The 23,428-nt window shown below is 33.1% G+C and overlaps 2 protein-coding genes and 1 long non-coding RNA gene across 3 annotated transcripts; all 3 read right to left on the bottom strand.

The window, feature by feature from the left end:
- Positions 1–1,228: 1,228 nt before the first annotated feature.
- LOC137921434 (UMP-CMP kinase-like) lies at positions 1,229–2,140 on the bottom strand. The gene has a single exon (XM_068764194.1). It carries the CDS (start codon positions 2,055–2,057, stop codon positions 1,416–1,418), a length of 642 nt encoding a protein of 213 aa, XP_068620295.1. The 5' UTR covers positions 2,058–2,140; the 3' UTR covers positions 1,229–1,415.
- Positions 2,141–2,735: 595 nt separating this feature from the next.
- Positions 2,736–3,967, bottom strand: LOC137921613 (uncharacterized). Its single transcript, XR_011107484.1, has 3 exons — positions 3,682–3,967; positions 3,099–3,161; positions 2,736–2,801 (listed from the first exon to the last, which is right to left on the bottom strand). It is a non-coding gene; the product is annotated as an uncharacterized lncRNA (long non-coding RNA).
- A 1,160-nt stretch (positions 3,968–5,127) lies between these two features.
- On the bottom strand, positions 5,128–19,981 carry eEF2 (eukaryotic translation elongation factor 2). The gene is made up of 15 exons (XM_068764281.1): positions 19,875–19,981; positions 19,321–19,535; positions 18,625–18,818; positions 17,406–17,603; positions 14,189–14,324; positions 11,596–11,818; positions 10,735–10,881; positions 10,480–10,641; positions 9,649–9,813; positions 8,566–8,757; positions 8,079–8,258; positions 7,621–7,910; positions 7,386–7,488; positions 6,054–6,311; positions 5,128–5,505 (listed from the first exon to the last, which is right to left on the bottom strand). The coding sequence occupies exons 1-15, from the start codon at positions 19,875–19,877 to the stop codon at positions 5,437–5,439; spliced, it is 2,535 nt and encodes an 844-aa protein (XP_068620382.1). The 5' UTR covers positions 19,878–19,981; the 3' UTR covers positions 5,128–5,436.
- Positions 19,982–23,428: the final 3,447 nt, after the last annotated feature.

Raw genomic sequence — 23,428 nt, 5'->3', positions numbered from 1 at the left:
TTTTCGCAGTGTTACGCAATTTTTTTAACATTCAGGGAAATAAAAAAGTAATTACAATTTAACATTACTATTAAATTCAACTAACTCATCTGTAATGTCTGTAATGGCGCCATCAGGACAATTTTTTACTTACTCTTTGAATTAGTTACTTTTTAAATATTTTTTGTTGCATATCGTCATTTTACAGAATGTTAAAATCATACCTTTGCCACAAACCAAGGGCTCCACAGTAAAAGTGATTACTAAAAAGGGTTCCATTTTTGAAAAACATTAAGAAACACCGATCTAGAACACCCAACTATCTGAAATCTGTATATCACTCTCAACTATTATTTGTAACAATCAGGCTGTATCAACTAAAATACATAAATTTACAAAAGCATTTTCATGGTAACATTTTTTTTATTTTACCTACATATCTACTCAAGCCACATTTACAAGTTAAGTGTATTGTCTTTGATAAGCATTATTTCACAAATCATGATTCACATTAATTAACCTTTAGAACACAGTTTATAATATTTTTAATTTTTGTTACAAACTACAAGTTATTTAAATAAAATGCTACATTTCTGCTTAGAATTTTAAAATGAAGGTAATCCCAATAGGTAAAACCCAATAGAAACCTGTTTATATTAAGACATAATTGAAATTCATAGTGATGTGGCAAATTCTGAGAGAACATTTTAACAACAAAGCAATTTTACTTTTAAAACACAAAAATAACCTTCAACATGGTTTAAATGAATAATGAACATGAAATTTACCTAATTAAACATGTTTATAAAAGAAATATTTAATAATTTAAATAATTTAATAGTATTTACATCGTATGAACATTTTTATTCATGATCTTGCATTGTAATTGTTCTTTTAATTATTAACTTAATTTGATTATATAACCCTTTCATAATGGGACAGTGATTGACAGGTATGTTTGATTTATAGCTGATATCACAAATGATATCATTTTATTAGGTACTTCATTGATAATTCTGTAATTTAGTTTAACACATACAATAACAAAAATAATACAAATTGTGACCCAAGGAATAATTATTAATGCAAACACTGCACATTATGACTATTAACAATAGTTCTCAGTAATATGAATTGAAATGGTATAAAATGCAATTATTGAATGATAGCAGTTGCAATATAATTTAGTATGCAAGGTGTTATAGCTAATTAGCACATGTTAACTTATAGTTTAAAAGTAATCACTGTATATTTGCTAACGCCATTTTCAAACTGCAAGATTTTTTTTCTTATTACAGAATTAAGCAAATTATGCTCTTAACCTAAACTGATGGCCTCTGGCTCTAACATTAAATGGACACAAAGTGAACTATTTTCAATATTATCCTTAACAAATAATGCCACACAGATATTTTTCTACTTAATATTAAATGTATTTAATTACCTAGTACATTTAGTCCTGCTTCGTCAAACTCCTTTTTAACACCCTTAAACACTTCCTCAGGGACTGACTCCGCGTTTATTCTCTTCACGAGCCCAAGCTCCTCATAGTGGTTGATAATTGGCATCGTGTCATTTATGTAAGTGTTGAATCGTTTCTTTAAGCTTTCGAGGTTGTCGTCAGAACGGCCGCTGCCGGCAGCCCCGCGGCCGAGGCATCTCTCCGTACACAAATTTTGCGGACACTCAAAGAATAAAACGAACAATAGCTTCGTCTTGTCCGACATCACACGGTTCCACCCATCCAGATTATCCTTGTTACGTGGAAAACCGTCGATAAGGAATCGGGATTTACCGCACTTCTGCATCGCTTGGTAAATAAGTGAACACGTAACCTCGACAGGAACTATTTCTCCGTTGCGAATCTTTTCCTCAATCATCTCGCCGTACAGCGAACCAGGACGCTGCCTCTCTTCTCGTAGCAGGTCACCAGCGGAAAGATGCACAAAACCATAATGCTTTGAAATTAAGGAACACTGGGTTCCTTTGCCGGCACCGGGCGCTCCCAGTACAAAGACAACTTCGGGTAACATTTTGTTGAAGTATTCCGACAAGCGCCGGAACGATCGACTCAGCATGAATCGCACTGACTAATTAATTTAGTCGGATGTGGCTTATTTTAAAAAAACATGCGCACAGCCGTAACCTTGAGTAGTTCGATTTTGACGTAACACATTGACGTTTTAGTGTTGCCATCGCACTATCACATCGGGAAAAATTCTCGTGAAAAGGAAAATTTAATTAAAAAAACCGCAGAGAATGAAAAACATTTGTCTATTGTAATATATTCACGTAGGTAACAAATGGGATTTTATGCATATTTTAAAAACGAGAAATCTCAATAGGTTTTTTTTACTTATTCTACTTCACTGATGCCTCAAATTATTTGTTTTGCAAAAGATAGTTTTTAGAATATTCTAGTGTTATATTGTTTTTTATAATGTAAATGTATAAATCAAGACCTTTATGGGTTGATATGCTGCGGATCAGTCATAACAGTTTTGACGATGACCGGATTTTACAATTATCACGATCAATAAGAGTAATACTAAATACAAGTGTACAAGTCTTAATTTTCTCTAGAAATTGTGCTGCGTTATAAAATATAACTGCGCTGTATACTCCCAGCATTAGTATGCATAAATTAAATATTACATACTAATGATTAGATATTACAATGGTCGCCATTGTTACTTGCTTAGTGCATGTATCTAAATAATTTATAAGGATTTAAGAAAATAACCATTGTATATCATCATAAATATTTATTATTTTAAACATTACAACTGAAAAGACATTTTCTTTTCTCCACACTTGAATACCTGCAAAGGAAAAAAAAACTGTAAATATTTGTTCGTATCATAACATATGTTTCAAAACATAATATAAAAATCAGTTAATAAAATTTTGACCTCAAAATAATTCAGAACAGGTCTGTGAAGATCATCATGTAAAGGGTAAATTTACATTTCCTCTTGTGAAAACTACGTTTTTAGCTGATACATGAATTCATCAATTACACATGGTAGTAGCACTACCAAATAAAGATTAATTGAAATATACTTTTAACGGCAATCGAGAGGGATTGGGTGTTAAAAAGCTTACAAATATTGGCTTACCTTTACAGATCTAAAAAGTGAAGTCCATGTATTCTCTAACAATAAAAGGCTTTCCAACATAACCTGTAATAAAAAAAAAAAACTAATTTAGTTGCACATTCCATGCGAATTTATATTCCACAAAACTATAATGCTTCAGTCCTGTTGAGCTTGTTATAAACCGTCATGGTGGCATCAGGGGGTGTTTTAACATCATTTTAAAGTATAAAATATTGTTTTTCAGTTCAAACTACCTACGCGAGGAAACTCTATAAACCGGTAGATGAGCCCATAAAGAATCTTTTACATTTATTGTGATATATATTTACTTAGTCATAGTTTTTGTTATGGAAATTATTGATGGCCATTTAAATATTTATTAAAAATTTAAATTATTGGTTAATAAATCATCAAAAGGTATATTTTTAATTCTAGCACGAATCTTTCAGCTAATGTAATTTTGGGATTATTTCGTTACAAAGACGCTTTCCACAATAAATCTTTTTGCGAGGGGGCGAGAGGGTGGAATAACTTAAATTCCTTAATCGAGTGTAATTTTAAAATAATACTGTTGTAATAAAAACATAATAGTTCATCTACTTACTGTTTATATTATCTATCAGTATGAAGTAGCCAACCCTTATAACCTGCAACAATTGATAAAATATCTTATAATTGTGTTGTAGATACAAACTATAGGTTTATTTCAAACAATAATTCAGTCCTGTTGAGCTTGTAATGACCGTCACGGTGGCATAAAGGGGAAGTTTAACATCATATCAAATAATGCTCAAAATCTTTGAGGGTAAGAAGTAAATTTTAAGAGAAAAAAGCTAACAGCTAGATAGACCATACATTGTAAAATTACAACAACATAATTTATTAGGTAATTAATGTTAACAGTAAACTATCTCAATATTATAATTGATAACCTATACAAAAACTAGTGAGATCTATACAAGAATATTAGTAATGTAATTGACATCTAAATTACTATTTACGAATGGTCGGTCAAGTTCCTCTTAATACTTCGAGCCATTCAAAATTAGAAATTTTTACGATAGTAAATTATGATCGGTGTTTTAATTTTGCAAATTTTATGGTGGAATAAAAATAATAATTATTATTCACACCGGTATTTTGTTTCAATTTCCCAGGAGCTGACATGGGTTATATAAATATTGAAATAATTCGACGATCAATCGGAGCCAAAAATAATCGTTCATAGAGCATCAACATGTGGCTCGCAAGCCGCAGTAAGGCCATCCCCAGTCTAGACACACTCTTTAAAAAGGGAAACCTGTCTGTCTGCCATCAAAATTATAAGTTTTTTTTACAATTATGCAAATATTCTCTATACATTAATACTTTTTAAAACGAATTTTGATATATTTACCTTAATAAAACAACACATCTCCCCAACCCACACTGGATAATCCTGCAAAAGATAAAAGCACTTTTTATTCTGAGTTATAATTTAAATTGTTGCAAATAAGCAATTATGTTACGTCATTCAGATATATGTTAAAGGGTGTCCTCAAAGTTATCAGAACAGGTCTGTTGATTCATCATAACAACTTAAACAAGTTATGATTTGATCATATTCTTTGTAGTGTATGTTTAGCTGTTACATATGCCCAATGATTTTTAATTCATATACATCATATTTATAAGAGATCTAATTCTAGAATTCTCTAAATTGTATTTATATATCTTGAAATTCAAGTAGCTATGGGTAATATTGTAAATACATTCTTTGTGCTTTTAATATTAATCTCTATGCTTATAAAAGCCCAAAGAAACTATTATTTTTAAATGGATACATAAATATGCTTACCTTTAAAAGCACTGAAGATTCAGGAAGGATACTGTAACACAAAAAAAAGGTTACAAATTTTTGAAAATTAAAAGAAAAGAATTATTACAGCTATTTTAATATTAACTTTTATATGACCAAAACCAAATATAACAAGCCATGTGTATAAAAAACAACTCACCTCTCCCTCTCAACCGTGCCTAAGCGTTTACTCGAAATTAAACTACAGTGGTGTACAATAAAAAAATTATAATTTAAAAATTAATTACAGTATAATTAAAAGGGCCGGGCGGGCTGAGGGCGCGGCTCGCACGCTGGGCTAGCCACGTCTAGTATCACATCTCGCGGAAAGTATTGACAATACAGTGCAAGTCTTGCATCAACAGTTTATTGAGGTTCCAACACGGCCGCCACTTACAAACCGGAGGCGTACAATTGTTTCCAATAAATGACAAATTAAATGACAAAACAAGGTGCGGTGCGTGAGGCGCATGTTAATGTTACATATATTACAGTGTGGCTTGTTGTTCAACGCTACGGCATTTACAGCTTGTCCAAGTACTGGGTCAGGTCGGGGAGACCCTCCTTCAGCCCTTTCCTTTTTCTCGTGTCCTAAGAACAAAAAAGTTTGCTTGTAAAAAAACAGTACAGAAATTAATTTAAATGGTGACCAAAAGCATATAAAAACTTAAAACTCTGATATCTTAGAGAAGTTGATTGTTTTCTGTTCCATAAATAAATTTATAATGAAGCATAAAGATTTGATTTTTTACTTGATATAATATACTGAGCAGAAGTGTTTCATTGTAATACAAACTGATGAGGGTTGACTTCATGTTTACAGCATAGTAAACTTATTTTACACTACTTAACATAAACATAAGTTGAAACGAATAGATTATCATACTATTTTTCATATTTCTATATTTTTAAGTATTTATAATAAGAATACATTTATTGTTATGTATCGCATGCGCCGTAGCTTGCAGTCCCGGGACATGAGGACAGAGGTCCTGTGCAGCGTTTGGACGCGCGCGAGTGTCGTTCTGCTTCCCCGGGAGCCGACATCCTCCTCGGGCGTGGACGCAATGCGCCGCACGCACTCGGACGCGGCACGGTACGGGGAAGGGTAAAGGCAAAGAGCAAGCGTTGCGCGTTACCTGGACGACGACGTAGGGTTTGCTGCCGGGGTCGCACGGGTCACCGGGCAGGACCTGCCAGTGGTCGAAGACGCACTGCGGGAAGGCCTGTCCACCAGTGTTGGAGCGCAGGTCGGCGGTGAAGCCGAACGACTCGTTGACGGGCAGGTACGCCTTCACCACGAACATGGGCGTACCGGCCACCTGCGCCTCCTCAAACACATGCCCACGGCGCCTGTTCAACACGCCGTAGATACCGCCCACGGCCACCTCAGGACACTGCAGGACACAACCAGTTTTAGAATATTACTTATATGGAAAGTAGATGAATCATTTATTTTGTACCCTTATTGGCACTACGTATCATAACAATTAAATACAATCTGACATGAGAGGTACACAGTTATACAACAACAATATCAAATACCTCAACAAGAACCATTAAATGTGATTTGAAGTGAATAGAGAATATATATTTTATATTATATATTTTGGAAATAATAGTATGGTAACAAAATGAAGCAGGAAAGAAGCTCACTCCAGACTTCCACACTACAAACCTTTGTATATGTATATGAATACATTCAGGGCGCTTCTAATTATAACGCATCTAATTTCTACATTTAACAGAATTATTACATGTCTAGTCAACTTTTAAAAAAGTATATTTTGGTAGCTAGAGCATTTAAATCTGGGTTTGTCCTGTAAGGAGTTTTAAATATTAAGGAGCCAAAGTGAATACTTAAACTAGGCTCTACTAAAGTTTAGAATTGAGTGTACCCTCTTTCTAGAGAATGTTTTAAAGCAAGATAATGAATCTTGTTCATAAAGGATTGGCCAATACAAGGTGATTGTTATAATTTAGTTCAGGATGTTAGTTCCCCTATTCAGGCAAGGCGTGTGGGTGGCGACGATGCCGAAACAAAGAACTGTTGCTCTGCCACGTGTCGGAAAGGCGGCCGGGCGAGTGCGCGCCCGTCCGCTCAGGATGTCACGTGGCTTTTTACACGAAAAATTAGCGACTCTTACAATATTACTATACAACAATTTATTAATATGACTTGTCAATTTTGATCTTTAAATAATACAACATATTTACTGCTCATTTGTTTCCATGTACCATACATGTAACATTATCGTATTAAATTCTATTTTTTATGATACAACTCTAGTAAAGAATTTTTGTAAGAATGAAAACAAGCATCTAAAGCATAATTTGAAAGTTTGTCAATGTACTACCTAGCATTATAGCATTTTTTATTATTTTTAATGGGTTTCTCTAATAAAAAAAAGTCAAAACAATATATCTCTGAATCCAGTTTTAAAATTATATCAATGATTTTCAATACAGACCTGAATCTCGCAGAGATAGACGGGCTCCATGATTCTAGGCTTGGCTGTCAGCAGACACGCGTACAGACATCTTCTGGTTGTTGGAATGATTTGACCACCACCTCTGTTAGGAGCAAACACACATGGCATGTTTAATGAAGCCATTAGCATTTTAATAATCAATGCAGAAGAAAAAAATCATTTGTTGATAGAATTTAAATATTGTCAATATAATCTGTATGGAACCATCTCATACCTGTGGATAGCATCCGTGTGCAAGGTAACATCATAGATGTTGAAACGAACACCTCTCAGGTTCTCTTCTGCCATGACACCCTCCTTGGTAGCCCATTGGAAACCGGCCACCACGGAATCCTTGATTTCATTGAGGTACTGAGCTCCCTTTGAGCAATCCACGAGAATGTTCGGGCCGGTATCCTCAGGACCGAAACACCAGATTTTACGTGCTTCAGTAACATCATACTGATACTTCTCGCCTAGGTAACGGGCACGGGTCTTAAAGTCGTCACGAGAGTTCACGCGGCCCTATGAACGATAAACACATTAGTATATTTATATTCATTAAAATGTTTTAGTTATCTCATATTCATATGTAATGTAATGTATTATTAAAATAATATAATTTTTATGTGAATTAGCTATTACTAATGTGTGTACAATACATGATCTACATAATTAAAATCTTCTACACACCTCATCAATGTCCTCTGGCAGACCGTCGGGCATAGGCATGGCCTTCATGAACAGACGGTTGTGCTTGTTGGGCGACTTGGACAGGCAGACCTGGTCGGACTCCTCATTGACGGTCTCACGGTACGACACGACCGGGTCGGACTTCTTGATGGGAATGCATGCATGGTCTTCTTCCAAGTCCTGTTGAAATATTAATATCAAGTTAAATACAATTTTGGTATAGTTTTATAGTTTCGTTTATCTGTTATTCTAAACTTTTTAAATGTAACTTTAAAGTTCTTTAATTCTCACCTCTGACAAATTAGTAGCACAGTGCCATCAAAATGTTATTTCTAATAAGATAAATTTGTATTATTTTATATTACAACATTATTTATTGCATAGATGTGAAGAATTTTTTTCTTTTAAAATTTTGAACACTTCTTTATTTTGTGAAACAAATTTGTATCAAGTGCACCAAATACAATTAATTTTTGGCTTATTATACCTTAAGACAGATTTCAAGATGCAACTCTCCGGCACCGGCAACGATGTACTCGCCGGACTCCTCGTTGATGCACTGTACCATAGGGTCAGACTTGGCCAAACGCTTCAGCCCCTCCACAAGTTTGGGCAGGTCGGCAGGGTTTTTGGGCTCCACCGCCACCCGAACCACAGGCGATACACTGAACTTCATGACCTGTACACAATAGTTTTTTTAAATAAATATGCCTGCACCACTATCGAGAATCCTAAAACTAGAATACATTATCTATGCCAAAATAGTGATCAAATATTTCAATCTGTTCTATTCTACTGGGATGTACATTTAGTAAAACAGTGATTTACAACTTGTGCTACATGCATGGTTAAGTGAAAATTGTATTATTATTATTATTTTTTTTTATTAACATTGTTAACAAAAACATAGTATGCGCGTCGTTACATTCAACCGTGTACCTGAATTGATGAAAAATATGTATTTTGCATGACATATATTTCAGTGCTATGAATGAAACTGTTAAATAATGAATGGTGTTTAGGTACAACTAGTAATTTAAAGACATCTATGGTACAATTTTATTCAATTAATCAGTGAAACAAAGATTATAAATTAATATGTAGTTAATTAAACCATCGGCCTATATTCACGAGTCAGACTCATGATCATAGACCAAAGGGTTAAGACAGTGTATTATATAAAGTTAAAATATATAATTTTTACATACAACAGAACCGTATTTAATTCATATAATTATCTTTATTAGAATGTTGTTATTAATAGAGTTAAGCTTTTGCAACTTATAGAGCTCTTCGGCGGGGTCAAGAGTTTTTAAAATGTTTCTCAGAAAATTGTTGCAAAATGTCTATAATAAATGACATCTCACCAATCCGTCCCGAGACATCAATTTGCGTCCCTGTCTGCCGCCTGAGTAAGCAATGTACAGTTTACCCAGCATCAATGGGACTAAAAGTATAATCAACTACTACATAAGTCAAGATAATTTTAAAAAATTATGTTTAACTTACAAGATATTAGCAATTGTACATTCAAATAAATTAAAACATAAATTATGTCAAATGTATCTACCTTCATGTTGTGCGCGTTCTTGAATGTGGTGATGGTTCCAGTCTTCACCAAGAACTGATCGACACCAACCAGACCGCAGATGTTACCGCTGGGCACGTCTTCAATGGCTTCTACATAACGACCCATCATGAGGATTGTTCTCTGGATTGTCTTCTCATACAGATCCTAAAAGAAAGCATTGTTTAAAATTAAGGATTCAAGATAATTCCATTTAAGTCAGTTATTTTTATGTATTGATGATAATGTATCGCATGCGCCGTAGCTTGCAGTCCCGGGACATGAGGACAGAGGTCCTGTGCAGCGTTTGGACGCGCGCGAGTGTCGTTCTGCTTCCCCGGGGGCCGTCATCCTCCTCGTGCGTGGACGCAACGCATCGCACGCGCTCAGACGCGGCACGGTACGGGGAAGGGATTTAAAACAAAATGAGCAACACAACAATGTGAAGAATGATAATGCTATCATACTAACGTTTTTTTTTCAGTTGCTTTATATAACTACTAACCAGTTGTAATAACGAAAATTAAAATTATTAAATTTAAAACCGCTTTGGACAGCAATTGCTACATATACTGTTGTATTTGATTTAAATATTTGCAAGAATTTTTCTCAAAAACAACAATTGTCTTCATTTCAAGCTATATTTCATAAAGATACAATTATATACATTTTCATAGAGTTATCACAGAAAAATATATCTACCTTGTCCTTCTTTTTAACATTTCTGTTAATAAAAGACTAATATATTGTTTCAAATAATAATACTTTTAAATGCAAAAATCGTAAAGATGACAAGAGACATCAACAGTTATTTATATGTAGTACAACAATTACCTCTTTCTTGCCGGGCTGGTAGTTGGGTCCCATGATGCGTGCCTTTTGTCCCGTGACCACCTTTCCGGAGAACACACGACCGAAGGCGTAGAATCGGCCCTTGTCGGAGGTCGGTACCATTTTGCTCACGTACATCATCAGAGGTGCTTCGGGGTCACAGCTCTGTACACATTAACAGATTTAGTGAATCAAATCAAAAATTTATTTTTCATGCAAATTGCGAAATTTAATCATTTTAATTAAAGCCTTATTTACCTTGATACCAATAGCTGCTTCATCATCCAGAGGTCCTTCGTACAACATTTCCATACGGTACTTCTGGGCAACCACCGGCGACGGCAAGTGGATGGCAATCATCTGAAGAAGAGCTTCTCCAGCTGGCAACCAACTCCTCATTACAACCTGATCAACAAAGATACAATTCCTATTAATGAAGTAAGAAAAATAAAGGTAGGAGAAATGCAGTTTATTTATTTTCAAATTCATTATTATGTTGTTTGTTAAAAAAATGTTTCTTTCATTTATGGGGTCACAAGTAATGTGAACTTGCAACCAATTCCGGAAAGACTTTCACTGTAAGTCCTCTTTGACACCCAGAAACTGATTTACTAAGTAACTGGCAACACTTGGGACTATATTTAATCTTACCGCCTGTATGTTACTTTAAAAGTACTTGTAACATATCGATATTATTTGAATACTTTTATTGTATTTAATTATTAAAAATTAATTTACTTAAAAATTAAAGTGATACATCCTTTTGGTCATAACATCAAAAATTAGTCAAGAATCAACAAAAACTGATATTCTTCAAATCTAATAGAAAATGTCATCTAATCTGGAAATCAATTTGTGTTATGCACACTCTTCTATTGAATGTATAATTTGCACTAGTCACTGAGCTTCTTGTTATTTGCCTAAATTGATTGGTGAAATCAAACCAACATTTTAGTTCTACTCTATCAAAAGCTCCTCATTTTCAAAAATTGAATTGAGTTGAGTCTCCCATGGACCTGCAAGGGTCCACCTGGACCACTTTGGGAATATCTTGAACCCTTTGTAGACACTATTGTACAAAGTTGTAAAGCACCCAAATTATTTACATAAAAATATTACCTTAAGCAGTGCCTTGCCATCCTTGTCAGCATCTTCATGCTTGATGGTAATTCCGAGCTTCTTGATGAGGCCGTCAATTTCCTCCTTGCGGAAGTTCATGATGGCATCGAACACCTTGTAGATGGGGTCCAGTACATACATACAGAAGGAACGCTTGTTGTCATTGTCCTTTTGTTTTGACCATTTCTTGGTCTTAGCGTTAAAGAAGTTCTCTCCCCATAGTCTATAACAATAGAAAAATATGATTAAACATAGAAATCATTATTATGATGATTTTAAACCATTATATACTAGCGATCAAATATTATGTTGTATGTTTACTTATAGCATGTACAATAGTGCTAGTCATCTAAAATTGGCAAACAAACACACTATTGTTACCTAAAAAAATATGTGGTTTAGGGGGACAGGAAAGAAATGTCGCTTTCTTAAGTTAAATTTACACGACTGCATTTTTATCAAGTTTTTATATCTAACCAACAATATATTCACCTTCATTATCAACAACCTTCTGACAATAAGTATACAAATTTTCAATGCTGGAGCAATTCGGTTTTTCTGTAAAATATGCCGACAGAAACGAAATTTTTTTCTAGTCCCCCTAATATTAATAACTATTGTTAAGGAAAAAATAATAATTTAAAATTAAAAAGATAATGTGCATTGAAACTACTGATAACTGAATATAATACATCTTTATAGTGCTGTATCTTAGTTTTTATAGATAGGCAGCACCAATCTAAACTGAGAAAATAATATTAGTCCCTGTCTGCCGCTGTTGTATGCTATGGAAAGCTCACTCAGCATCAAGGGGACTCAAATATAAATCAGTCTACCATTGCATTATTGTAATGAAGCACTATTTAGTTAATATTGAATAAAATAAATATGGACTATGTTAGTAATAAAGCATTTTAAAAAATATTCAGATTCTTTTTTAATCTGTATTTAAATAAAGTGTCTTATTTTTGTGAAAATAAATTGTTTAAAATGAAGAAATATTTTTTTAAACCAGTATATACTTATTTTAAAGGTTATACACCTTATACATAAGTAGTGAAAGCTTCAAATGTGGTCATTATAATAGCTAATTTGTCGACTATTTTTTCCAATCATCCCTATCATCTCAGAAAGTGGGCGTGGTTACGAAGTGTCAATCGAAAAATGTGTGGAGTAGTATTGATCTTTTTTGGCTGGTAACTCTCAACAGATTGTTAAGAAATGTGGGTTAAGGTCAAACATTCCATGGTTGATTCTTTAGTAGAAACATTTCTGTATAAAATATTTTACATCAAAAACGAAATCTAAAACCAAGTCTTGTTAAAACGCAAAATCCAGGTATTTTGCAAGGAACAAAGATTGGTAACACAAGTAACAAATGGTATTGGTTTTCATGAAATTTCAATACATGTTTAAAGCATATATTTAAATATTTGTTCAACAAACAAATCTATAATTTATAAGATGGAAATATGGCAAAATAATGCCCGTGTTCAGGCAGTGAATTTGCATGGAACTCATGAATCTTAATTTTATAGACTAGGTACTTTGTTGAGCTCAATATGAAGATAAACTTCTTGAATGTATGTTATAATAAAAAATAAAAAAAATCGCAAATTCAAACATTGGCAAATCCAATTCAGTTAGTAAATTAAATCCAAAATTTCATCGTGTTTATATTACTAATATATAATACACTACAATGTAACATTTTTTTTTATATGTTACTGATAATATATAACCATAGGTGTATCAATGATTGCAGTAATTTTGTGCATAAACTTTTGTTAGGTTAGCATATAGTTGTTATTTGACAATTTGGTAAGGGGACTTAGGCCATTTTTGATAATTACCTCCTGATGTGAAAGATTATGTAACGAGAATAGATATTTAGATGTTTCAAATAAAATGTATAGAACTAACTCCACCCAAGTTTGAAGTGAGCAAACAAGCACAGTAAAGATTGATGGTTCTCTTATGACCTGTGGCTCAGGATATTACATTGTACACTACTTCCAATTCGAGGCCGCCAAGTTTTTAGGTAGCTTAGACTGATTGCTCCATGGAGAGTCTGGGCGTAAGAGCTGCGGTCAGAACCTCTTTTGGTTATATCAAAGGCGAATACTAGACTTACATTACACTACCACTTCGGAAAGCAACCACTCAGAAAAGCGGCGGAATATACTCCATATACTCCAGTTATGTTTCTATCATTAACACATTCCATGTCGCGGCAATTATTGTAGATGTTCCATTCAGACCGCGTGGTGCGTATACAACCCACTTCAAATATTAAAACTGAGTTTAAGACATGTATTACCTTTTCCAATACTGAAAAGCTATAATTAGCGGGAAAATATTATAAATTTTAATATGCATTACGTACGCGCATACGTGATGTGAAGTTATCTATATTAGACCTTACAATTATTTGTTTAAGAATCCTTTGTTTTTCAATGATAACTGCAAATGGCCTGAACGGAAAGTGCAGCGGGGGTCGTATAAGCCCCACATGGCATGGAATGTGTTAAGAACAATTATCATGTGAATCATTTTAAAAACTATATATATAGGTAAGAAATATTTTGTGTACCTATTCATAAGTTTGACAAGGTCGATCTTGAATTTGTCGGCGTACATCTCGGAGAACTGTTTCAGGGTGAAGGCCCAGCCGTGGAGACCAGATCCGAAGCCCACGGAACCCTTGCTGGGATCGACGCGCACCTCACCTATTAGACAAACGAAACGATGCACACTTGAAATTGGTGGAATTACAGAATAAATGTAACTATGACAAAAAATAAAATTAATGTTCTATACAAACTAATCATGTTTATAATACGTTTGTCATCTTATTTAGTTCTGTATTGCCATGACATGCAGTATACAGCAATTAAGCTAAATTAAGACAATTGCTGTAAGTCCACTTTGACACCAAAGATTTACTTAATACAATAATCTGGCAACACTTGGGACTAGGAATTTTATTACTAGACTACTAACATCTTTATACACAGAAGATATGTATTTTAAGGGTAATTGTGTAAATAATAATACTTCAAAAACAACATTATTTTAAACTATTTTTTATGCTTATTGATTATTATTAAAGTTGAATACGTGGCGTGAAGTTTCATGCAGTTTAAAAATATACAAAGCCTGACACCATTATTTCATACACTATTAATTTAAGCAACTTTTTGAGATTTATTTTTGAAGCGATTGCGCTTCAGTTAAAAATGTACTAAAAAGTACATATTTCATTATGTCTAGCTTATCATCGACGCCTATGTTTCGGTAAGATTTTATTAGGAATTTTGGTATAAAATTCCAAATAAACCAGCATCTAGTTTATTCGAGAATTTAAAACAATTGTTGGTGAGGTCAAGAGCATTTACAACTTCTAAATAAAATAATGTGCAAGTCATTTCAATAGATAAAGTCAGATGGTTAAGAGATTTATAAACTGCAACAAGCAAGGGTGCCGAAAGGCGCGTGCACTGGGGCTTCGAAACGCACGACCTTGCCAGAGCTATCGATTGGCCACGGTTGCATCACGTGCCGTACCACGCGAGCTTGCTTGGGTGGGTGCTCCAGATAATAAAAAATTTCCCGACTAGATTAAATCTGAATAATTAGTTCGCTTTTTTATTTTGTACGTTAATGATTTGTAATTAAAGCAATGATAACGAATGATAAGAAACAATTGACATTTACTACATTTTTACGGTAACTAAACATGAAGGCTCACTCGGAAGACTCGGCTCGAGCTTCAAGATATTTCGATATTTTGTTTTTTGACACATTACAGGAAATGGCGGTGACGTCTTTGATTTATTCCCATTTTCTATAACATAGAATTATTTCTAATATTGTGTATATGGCTATCATGGCAAAAAATTAAAAATTGCACAGAAACTTGTACGATTCAGAAAATATAAAGACTATTGATTCTTAAGAGTACTGTTTCGAAGTGCCAATTTATGTTGTGGCGGTAATTTAAATCAATCATTGGCTTTTTTGTCAAATTGTGTTTATTAAGTAATTAAATAAAATAAATACTTTACACAAGGTATAAAAACTTCAAATACCGCAATAATCTAGACCTATAATAGCGGCGCATTTCTGTTAAAATACTTACGAGGAGTTTTTGATAAACATTTATATACTACGCAGTAAGTTTCATTTATCATTTAAAAGTTATATTTAGCTCATACAAACGTAGTAAATACGGGGCGTATCTTAAAATTATTCGTGCGAACTCACCCTAAACGACCTACCCGTTATTTAGTGCATATGCACCTAAAACTAGCCTGACATTAACCAAACTGGTTACAGAGCAAACACTTGTCATAATATGTACACATTAACGTGTTTACCCGATGACGTAATATATAAGAAATGATAATAATATTGCATGTATTAGAGTTAATACATTTAATATTGAAATATTATTTTGTGAATTCGCGTCTATGTTACATTGCCATTCAGACACGTGTCTTTTGTATGCGGCACATCGCTCCTAATGTTGATTAACTTGTTCTAATGATTGAGGAAAAATAGCATTATAAATTAATCGAATTCACAACGATTTTATTGTTGGCCTAAGTCAGCAAAAATTTAAGTAACTTTATACGTAATTATTGAACTATTTCAAATATTTGACTATTATTTTTTATATTGACCCCTAATACCCCAGGTGGACTGATGACATAGTTCAGAAAGTAGCTGGATGCGAGCAGCTCAAGACCAATCATTGCTGCAATCTCGGGGAAGCCCTATGCCTTGCTGTAGGCAGTTGTCGTTTCACGTGATCGAACCTACCTTTTAGAGTTAAAAAACCAATCAATCGTCCTTGTTTGTCTGGCAAGCGAGCATTTAATTATCCCTCTTACAAGTAATTTTAAACTAGTCCAGCTTACTGATAATTTATTACATTCTTTATGTGAACAGAAATAATATGAATACATTGAAAAACTAAGTTTACTCTGAAGGAAAATGTTACAATATCATTAAAAACTCTTGCATAGAACAGAATCTGTGTAAAAAAAAATATAGAAGTTATATCTTCACATGACACTTCACTAATAAAAAACACCAGTGTTCATTACAATAGCAATATTATGTTTGGTCCAATATAATATTCTTGAAACATTTTTTTCATGAATTTAATATGTCAAATGTGAATCTTTATTTTAATTACTTTATGTATGGGCCTTATTTCTAATGTAATATTTATTTAGTCTGTTTAGATTAAACTCTTGGATATTGGTGCTTAGAAATAGTCTAATTTGAAAAATATTAAGCTCAAAGATGGATGCAAATTAAAGCAAAGAATTATCAATTTAAAAATTCATTAATGCAGATAAACAATGATTTCAGATCTAAATGGTTTGATGATAGCTTATCAAAAGTATTCCACTGTGTAAAAACTGCCATTCATAGGCCACGCGTGCGACACGAGACAAATAAAGATAATAAATAATAAAGTAAATCATGCTAATGTAAAGCACGGGTTTGTAATTTTTATTTGAATATAACATTGAACATAAACAACAATATATTGAAAGTAGTTTTTTAGTAGCATTATGTTTTTTGTAATGTGTTCAACATATTATATATGTTTGATAATTTTGTGAAATCTTAACAAAACTTAAGAAATAATTTATTATATATATGCAATATTATCAAAATGATTTTTCATTACTATTACATTTTTTATCAACAAATATACAATTGAATTTCTTTACATACCTGCAAAATTTTTTCAACACAAGTCATAGAAAAATATAATTAAAAATAGGACTCACCCATAGGTCCACCATCGTCATTGTAAGTGGCGATGATAACGTTGACATTCTCAACAATACGCTGGAATGTCTGGTACAGTTCTTCAGACTCCAGCTGGAGCTCGAGCAGGGCGCGGTCCATCTTGTTCATGAACAGAATTGGCTTGATGCGCTCGGCGATGGCCTGACGCAGTACAGTCTCCGTTTGTACACACACACCTGTTCAATAAACATGATATATTGAAATTTGGAATTTTACTATAAACAATTTAGATTTGTATCTTGATTTTCTGTTAGCAAATATATCTATGTCTTCTATAGATTTATTAGTTCAGATGTTTTGATGCATTTTTACTTAATTTATGCTTATAGAAATTGCTTGTATCGAATTATAAGTGATGTATGTCTGTCTACAGGTAGACTGAAAAGTTCTTTATATTACCTTTACATATTACTTCTATGCCTACATGATTAGGAAATAGGACTGTTTAGATTTGCATTTTAATTTCCGAACTCAGGATTGTCTTCCCATACTGACTCAGTACAGATAAAACTGTTCATATTTTTTAATAAATAGGTAAAAGTTAACAATGTACTCTCTCTTGTGTCTTTTCTATAACTGAGGCAAACAAAAGTACTGAATAGGTGTGAATTCATTTCAGATTTTCCAGCAATTAGAAGAAAAAGGCATTAAACACAAAAGTTATAGATTTCAATTTACAAAAACTAACAAGAGTACTATTTCAAAATTAATAATCAATTCAATATACAAATCCATTAATAAAAACATGTCAAATCCTACCTACAATGTGCATATAGAAAAATTTGAAAATCATTGTAATATAAAATTATAACAGATGTTGTAGAATAAAAATAGATGTATTATTTCAATGCAAAGTGCAATAACATACATTGAAATAATACAATATAACTGTGCAATAAATTTCTACAGATCTTTCACTCAACTGTTGCAATAATGCCACATCATCAATTTCTCATTTACTTTCACATTCCAGAGTCAAATGATTTAAAATAGTTTTTTGTAAACAAAAAAGTTATTTGCATTAATAATGAATATTTCTCTACTTTTATACATTGTTTATTTTAGTACACTAATACCTAATGTCACTTTTTATTCATATTTGTAAACACGTCTGTGTAACATGTACTGGAGAAACTACGATAAAAATTAAACTACAATCAGAATGTTTCTATTTCAATATTTGGATGAATAAATCACCTGAGACGCAGTCCACAACCACGAGGGCTCCATCAGTTACACGGAGAGCGGCTGTCACTTCAGACGAGAAGTCAACGTGTCCAGGGGAATCGATAAGGTTAATTAAGAAACCCTTTTCACCCTTCTCACGCTGGTCAGGGTTGGTGATGAAGACCAAATCTTTCTCCTCAAGTTCAAAGAACATGGAGATTGCACTGCAAAGAGAAGTCTGATAATAACATATTTCACAATATTTTAAATTCATCTTTGATTTTTTTTTCAATCAGATGGCCATTCTTAAAGGTCGTCATGTATAATCAGGTGTATTGGTAAGAATAATCATCATTTTTAAGCATTAGAATTAAATGTTTTGTCTTTTTTTTCACGAACTTACCTCTGCCCTATTAAAACAAAATACGATCATTCAGAGGCTAATTTAGGTGGATACACAGACGCTATTTTAAACAAGACTTACTCTTATCTGAAAACTTTCATAGATCTTATACATAACATATTTCCATCTCCATGATTCGTAAATGATGGCCATATACGAATTTTCAATAAATATTCATGACTTTAAAAATAATCCGACGCATGGGTAACAAGGCTCGGGTGGCAGCATGTTAGATATGGATATGTACCTTAACCTTTTAAATGCAATCCATAAGGTTGTAAGAAGACTAAACATACGACAAATGCAAACGAAAAGGGACTCACGTGGATTTGATGGTGATACATCTGTCCTGCTCATCCTTGCGAGTATCGGTGAAACGTGTCTCGCCGGCCCTCGCTCCAGCGATGATACCGGCTTTGGAGACTAGCGAGTCCGTCAGCGTGGACTTGCCGTGGTCTACGTGGGCAATGACAGACATGTTGCGGATGTTCCGCTTCTTGTCCATCATCCCCCTGATTTCGTCTACCGTGAAATTCACCTGGACAAACCATGAAACCGATCATTATTTCGATACGCTACATAAACATTTTCCAAAAGCTAAAATCTAAAACACGTACGTTTTATATTCATAATCGTTTTATTATTTATCATGCAATTACTATGAATTATCGGAACAATTTGCATAATCCAGCGGCCGCACAACACTTGGACATATCACCTCACTTTGAAAACGTCATCCGACACAAAGACGACCGTCGATGGAAACTAAGTTTTATTTCAAGAATTAACACTAAATTTGTAAAAATAACATTATACAATATTACAACAAGGATACCGCTACACAATTTCAAGTTAAATTAACAAGTTCTGTACTCACCATATTGGATGGCTTTTGATTTTTCTGTCAATAAAATATACAACCATACGCCAGCGATGGCGTACGCTTGAAAAAGGGCCCTATTTTCTTCCGTGGCCCGGATGTACCTGCCAACCGTCAGACGACGTCTAAACCATAGACAATTAGGATTGCTAGTATGAAAATATTAAATTCAGCAACAAAATTAAATAATTATTAAATTTACAGAGCCTAAACGGCAACTTAATATAAAATACTTTTGAAATTATTTACACTTATAAAATATCACAATGAAAAATAAAAGTAGTCTAACACATGGTTAAACCATAGGTAATAAAAAAGTAAAAGTGTTGCGTGTTTTTAGTACAGATGGCATTAAAATTTATTTTATTGTATTACTACATTATGATATTTCTTGTATACAGATGTAACGCCTAAAAAGTAATTACAATGTGATATAAAATATATTTTTTTGAAAATAATCATGAAAGAAAATATAAAAGAAAATTATGAAAACTGGCGTAGAACAAATTTGGTACACTCTACCCCAAAATTTCAAGGCGTTATTTCCACAAACCACTTTCAAAATTTAACGGTTTCCGGATGATTTCCATTCTAAAGAAGCATTGTGGACGGCGGTGGCGTTTTACAAGTTTAGACACGTTGTACTAAATATAGAAGGTATATGCAAGTTTTTACAAGTAACAGTCTCTGAGCTTCTTAAAATATTATCTACCTACATTGATAGGAGTCAAGCCAATATTAAAATTTCTTGGACCCCCGTTGACGAATTGTGACCGCTGATGTTTTTACGTCGCTAACTTAGACATCTCGTCGGGTCTCCAGTCTAGTCTCACATTAGCAGCCGATCGAATCGAGTTTGTCCTCTCGGAGATCTTCGAATCGAAATAATTATTATCTCTCGTGTGAAATATAGTTTTATCTGGTAACTAAATAAATTGTCTTAACTAAAGACCTAGAACTTTTCTACTTCAAGTACGCTATGAATGTATTTTCCACCGAAACATTACTTTTGTAGTAAAAAAAATATGGTGTACAATAGATATGTTATTGATGGCTAGCGATATCGCAACATTAATCAAGAGTTCGTGTTCTGTAAACGAGCGCGTTTTGGCGGGCGTGCCGCATGTTGGCAAACGAAACGCTTTTTCCAAGAAACTGTGCTGCAAGGGTGACTATTCTCACTGGAACGTACTATCGCGAAGATATTTTTTCTTGGCACCGCTGCATATCGATAGGTCGTTCTGAAACAGTTTCAGAGAAAACATTTCAGAGTATATTACTAATTCAAACTGCCTACATAAAACATCATATACTATTTTAAACTCAATTGATACGTATATGCCATTACCAGAGCTTCGAATTTTAATTATCTTTAGCGATTGGATTTCATTTTTTTTTTTTAATAACGCATAGATGAAATAAAATTATGCCTAGATTATATATATATATGGCCACCATTTGAAATATTATTCAATTTAATACATACATAATTATATGTATATACATAAACCTATCCCCCGATTCACACGGTAGATACGTTCCTGAGTAAAACGTGTAAATCGAAAATTAAAAATGTTCAAGTCAAAACCGTGTAAATCTAAGAGCTTGCAGAAAATGCATAATTTTGCTATTTAACAGTTGTGATTTTTTTTTCAATATTTTAAGGTGTACACAGAAATAAAAATAAAATGCATTGACAAGTTAAAATGTTTAATATATTACGGAAACGCTGAAAGAACATAAAATAAAACCAAAGGTGTTTTATTATCCTCAATCACTGTCAAAAATTACTCTCATTCTTTTTTTCGGAATCGAAGGTTCGAATTCACTTTCATCACTCCAAGTTATTTGTTGTATTTCGATATTTGAAGCAGAAATATTTACATTATGAGAGATGGTAATAAAATCAGTTATTAACAATTGCTTCGAATTTTTGTAAGATCTTTGTAAACTTCTTCATATTGAGCCAAGTCAGCACATAAGCTCGGGATTCCCCGTGAAGTGTATACACAGCACACGTGTTCAATCACAGTAGCATTTAGTAGAGTGCGATAAAAATAAAAAGAAATATTTCGAAAACCGTGTAAAAGCGAAAACGTGTAAAACAAGTGCCGTGTAAATCAGAGGATATGTTTATTTTATAAACATGAGAAGAGGTATGTTTTTTCATTATCCTTTAAAACATGTGGTTAGACACAAAAATAAAAACGTAAGCAACGAAAGTAATGAATGAATCGCATGATGTCATCGAAACGTGTAAACAAAAATAATCTTTATTCTAGCGTATTACACAATATGACATTAAAACTGTCCAATGGAGTCGATCTTATGTTTCGGCGAATGGGACAAATGCCAGTATTTTAAGAAATCGATACAGATTCGTGACGTCAATATGAATAAATATGACGCAATACATTGCATAATCTTTATAATTCTGTGCAATTGTTGACATAAACATAATGTGTCATAATGGCTTGTTAAATTTACGTAAATATAACTCATTAAAAAAAATAATAAAACAGATTATACTTTTATATATATCGGAATAACTATGACAAATAAAAATCCAATACTTTAATCTTATGTTTAATTATTTTATTACGTGACCATGGATTCTGTTCAAAAGTCAAAAAATCGTGGAGAATTAAAAATAGAAATCAATTTTATTATATTTATACCAACATTGGACTTCATAAGTAATAAATGTATTTATTGTAAGGCTTAGAAATCAAAAACATGTTGTTGTTAATTTAAATTAAGAAAAAAAAATTGTTCTTTAGCGAGGAGAATCAAAAATTGTATTTTTGGTACAAACATTATTCTTGTAAAATAATTCTTTAATATGCATTAAGTCAAATTAAAACTTTATTTTTTTATATTTTCAAACTAGTTTCTTTCTCCTTTGCTGTGATCCACAAAAGAGATTAGATATTAACTGATTAAAAAACAACTGTTAATAATGCAAACCATTTTTGTTAATTATTTGGCAATTTATTTACGTATATTATTGACATTAATATTTTAAATATGATTAAATTAAACATTATTATGGATTTGACAGATCATGCCTATAAGTTGCCAGTTCGAAAATATTTTTTTATTCGTTTTTAAAAAAAAGAACGTCTGTTGCGGATAAAATGAAAACGTGGTCATGCGTGAAATCTCGTGCGAAAAAAACGCAGAATGAAAACTTGCACCGCGCGCCAGAAACGCTTTCCGTGAATGATCAGCTTAAAGCGAATCCGAACCATAAACAGTTCAAGGTTCCCGTTCGGTTTTGTCAAGCTGCCAGCGCCGCGAGAGTTTTGTTTGTTTAGTAATAACTTTATCAGAGTAGTGTGATTGTACTTAACATATATTTTTCCTTTGATTATGGATCCGAGCCCTGACTTCTAGAAAAAAAGTAGCATGGCCCTGGAACATGACGTTGATTTATGGGACAGCACAAGTTTCGATCTAGTACCAGAATCTTTCAATTAAAAAGATTGTGTGTCAAGTTCATGGCTATTAATGTTAATGGTGCTACGTATTTAAAAAAAAATAACAAATAA

Source organism: Battus philenor, unplaced genomic scaffold, assembly GCF_028537555.1.
Source record: "Battus philenor isolate CCGP_79_NKW_IND1 unplaced genomic scaffold, ilBatPhil1.0.hap1 SCAF_19, whole genome shotgun sequence".
In the NCBI taxonomy this organism is placed as follows: domain Eukaryota; kingdom Metazoa; phylum Arthropoda; class Insecta; order Lepidoptera; family Papilionidae; genus Battus; species Battus philenor.
This window is presented reverse-complemented; position numbering and strand designations above follow the sequence as displayed.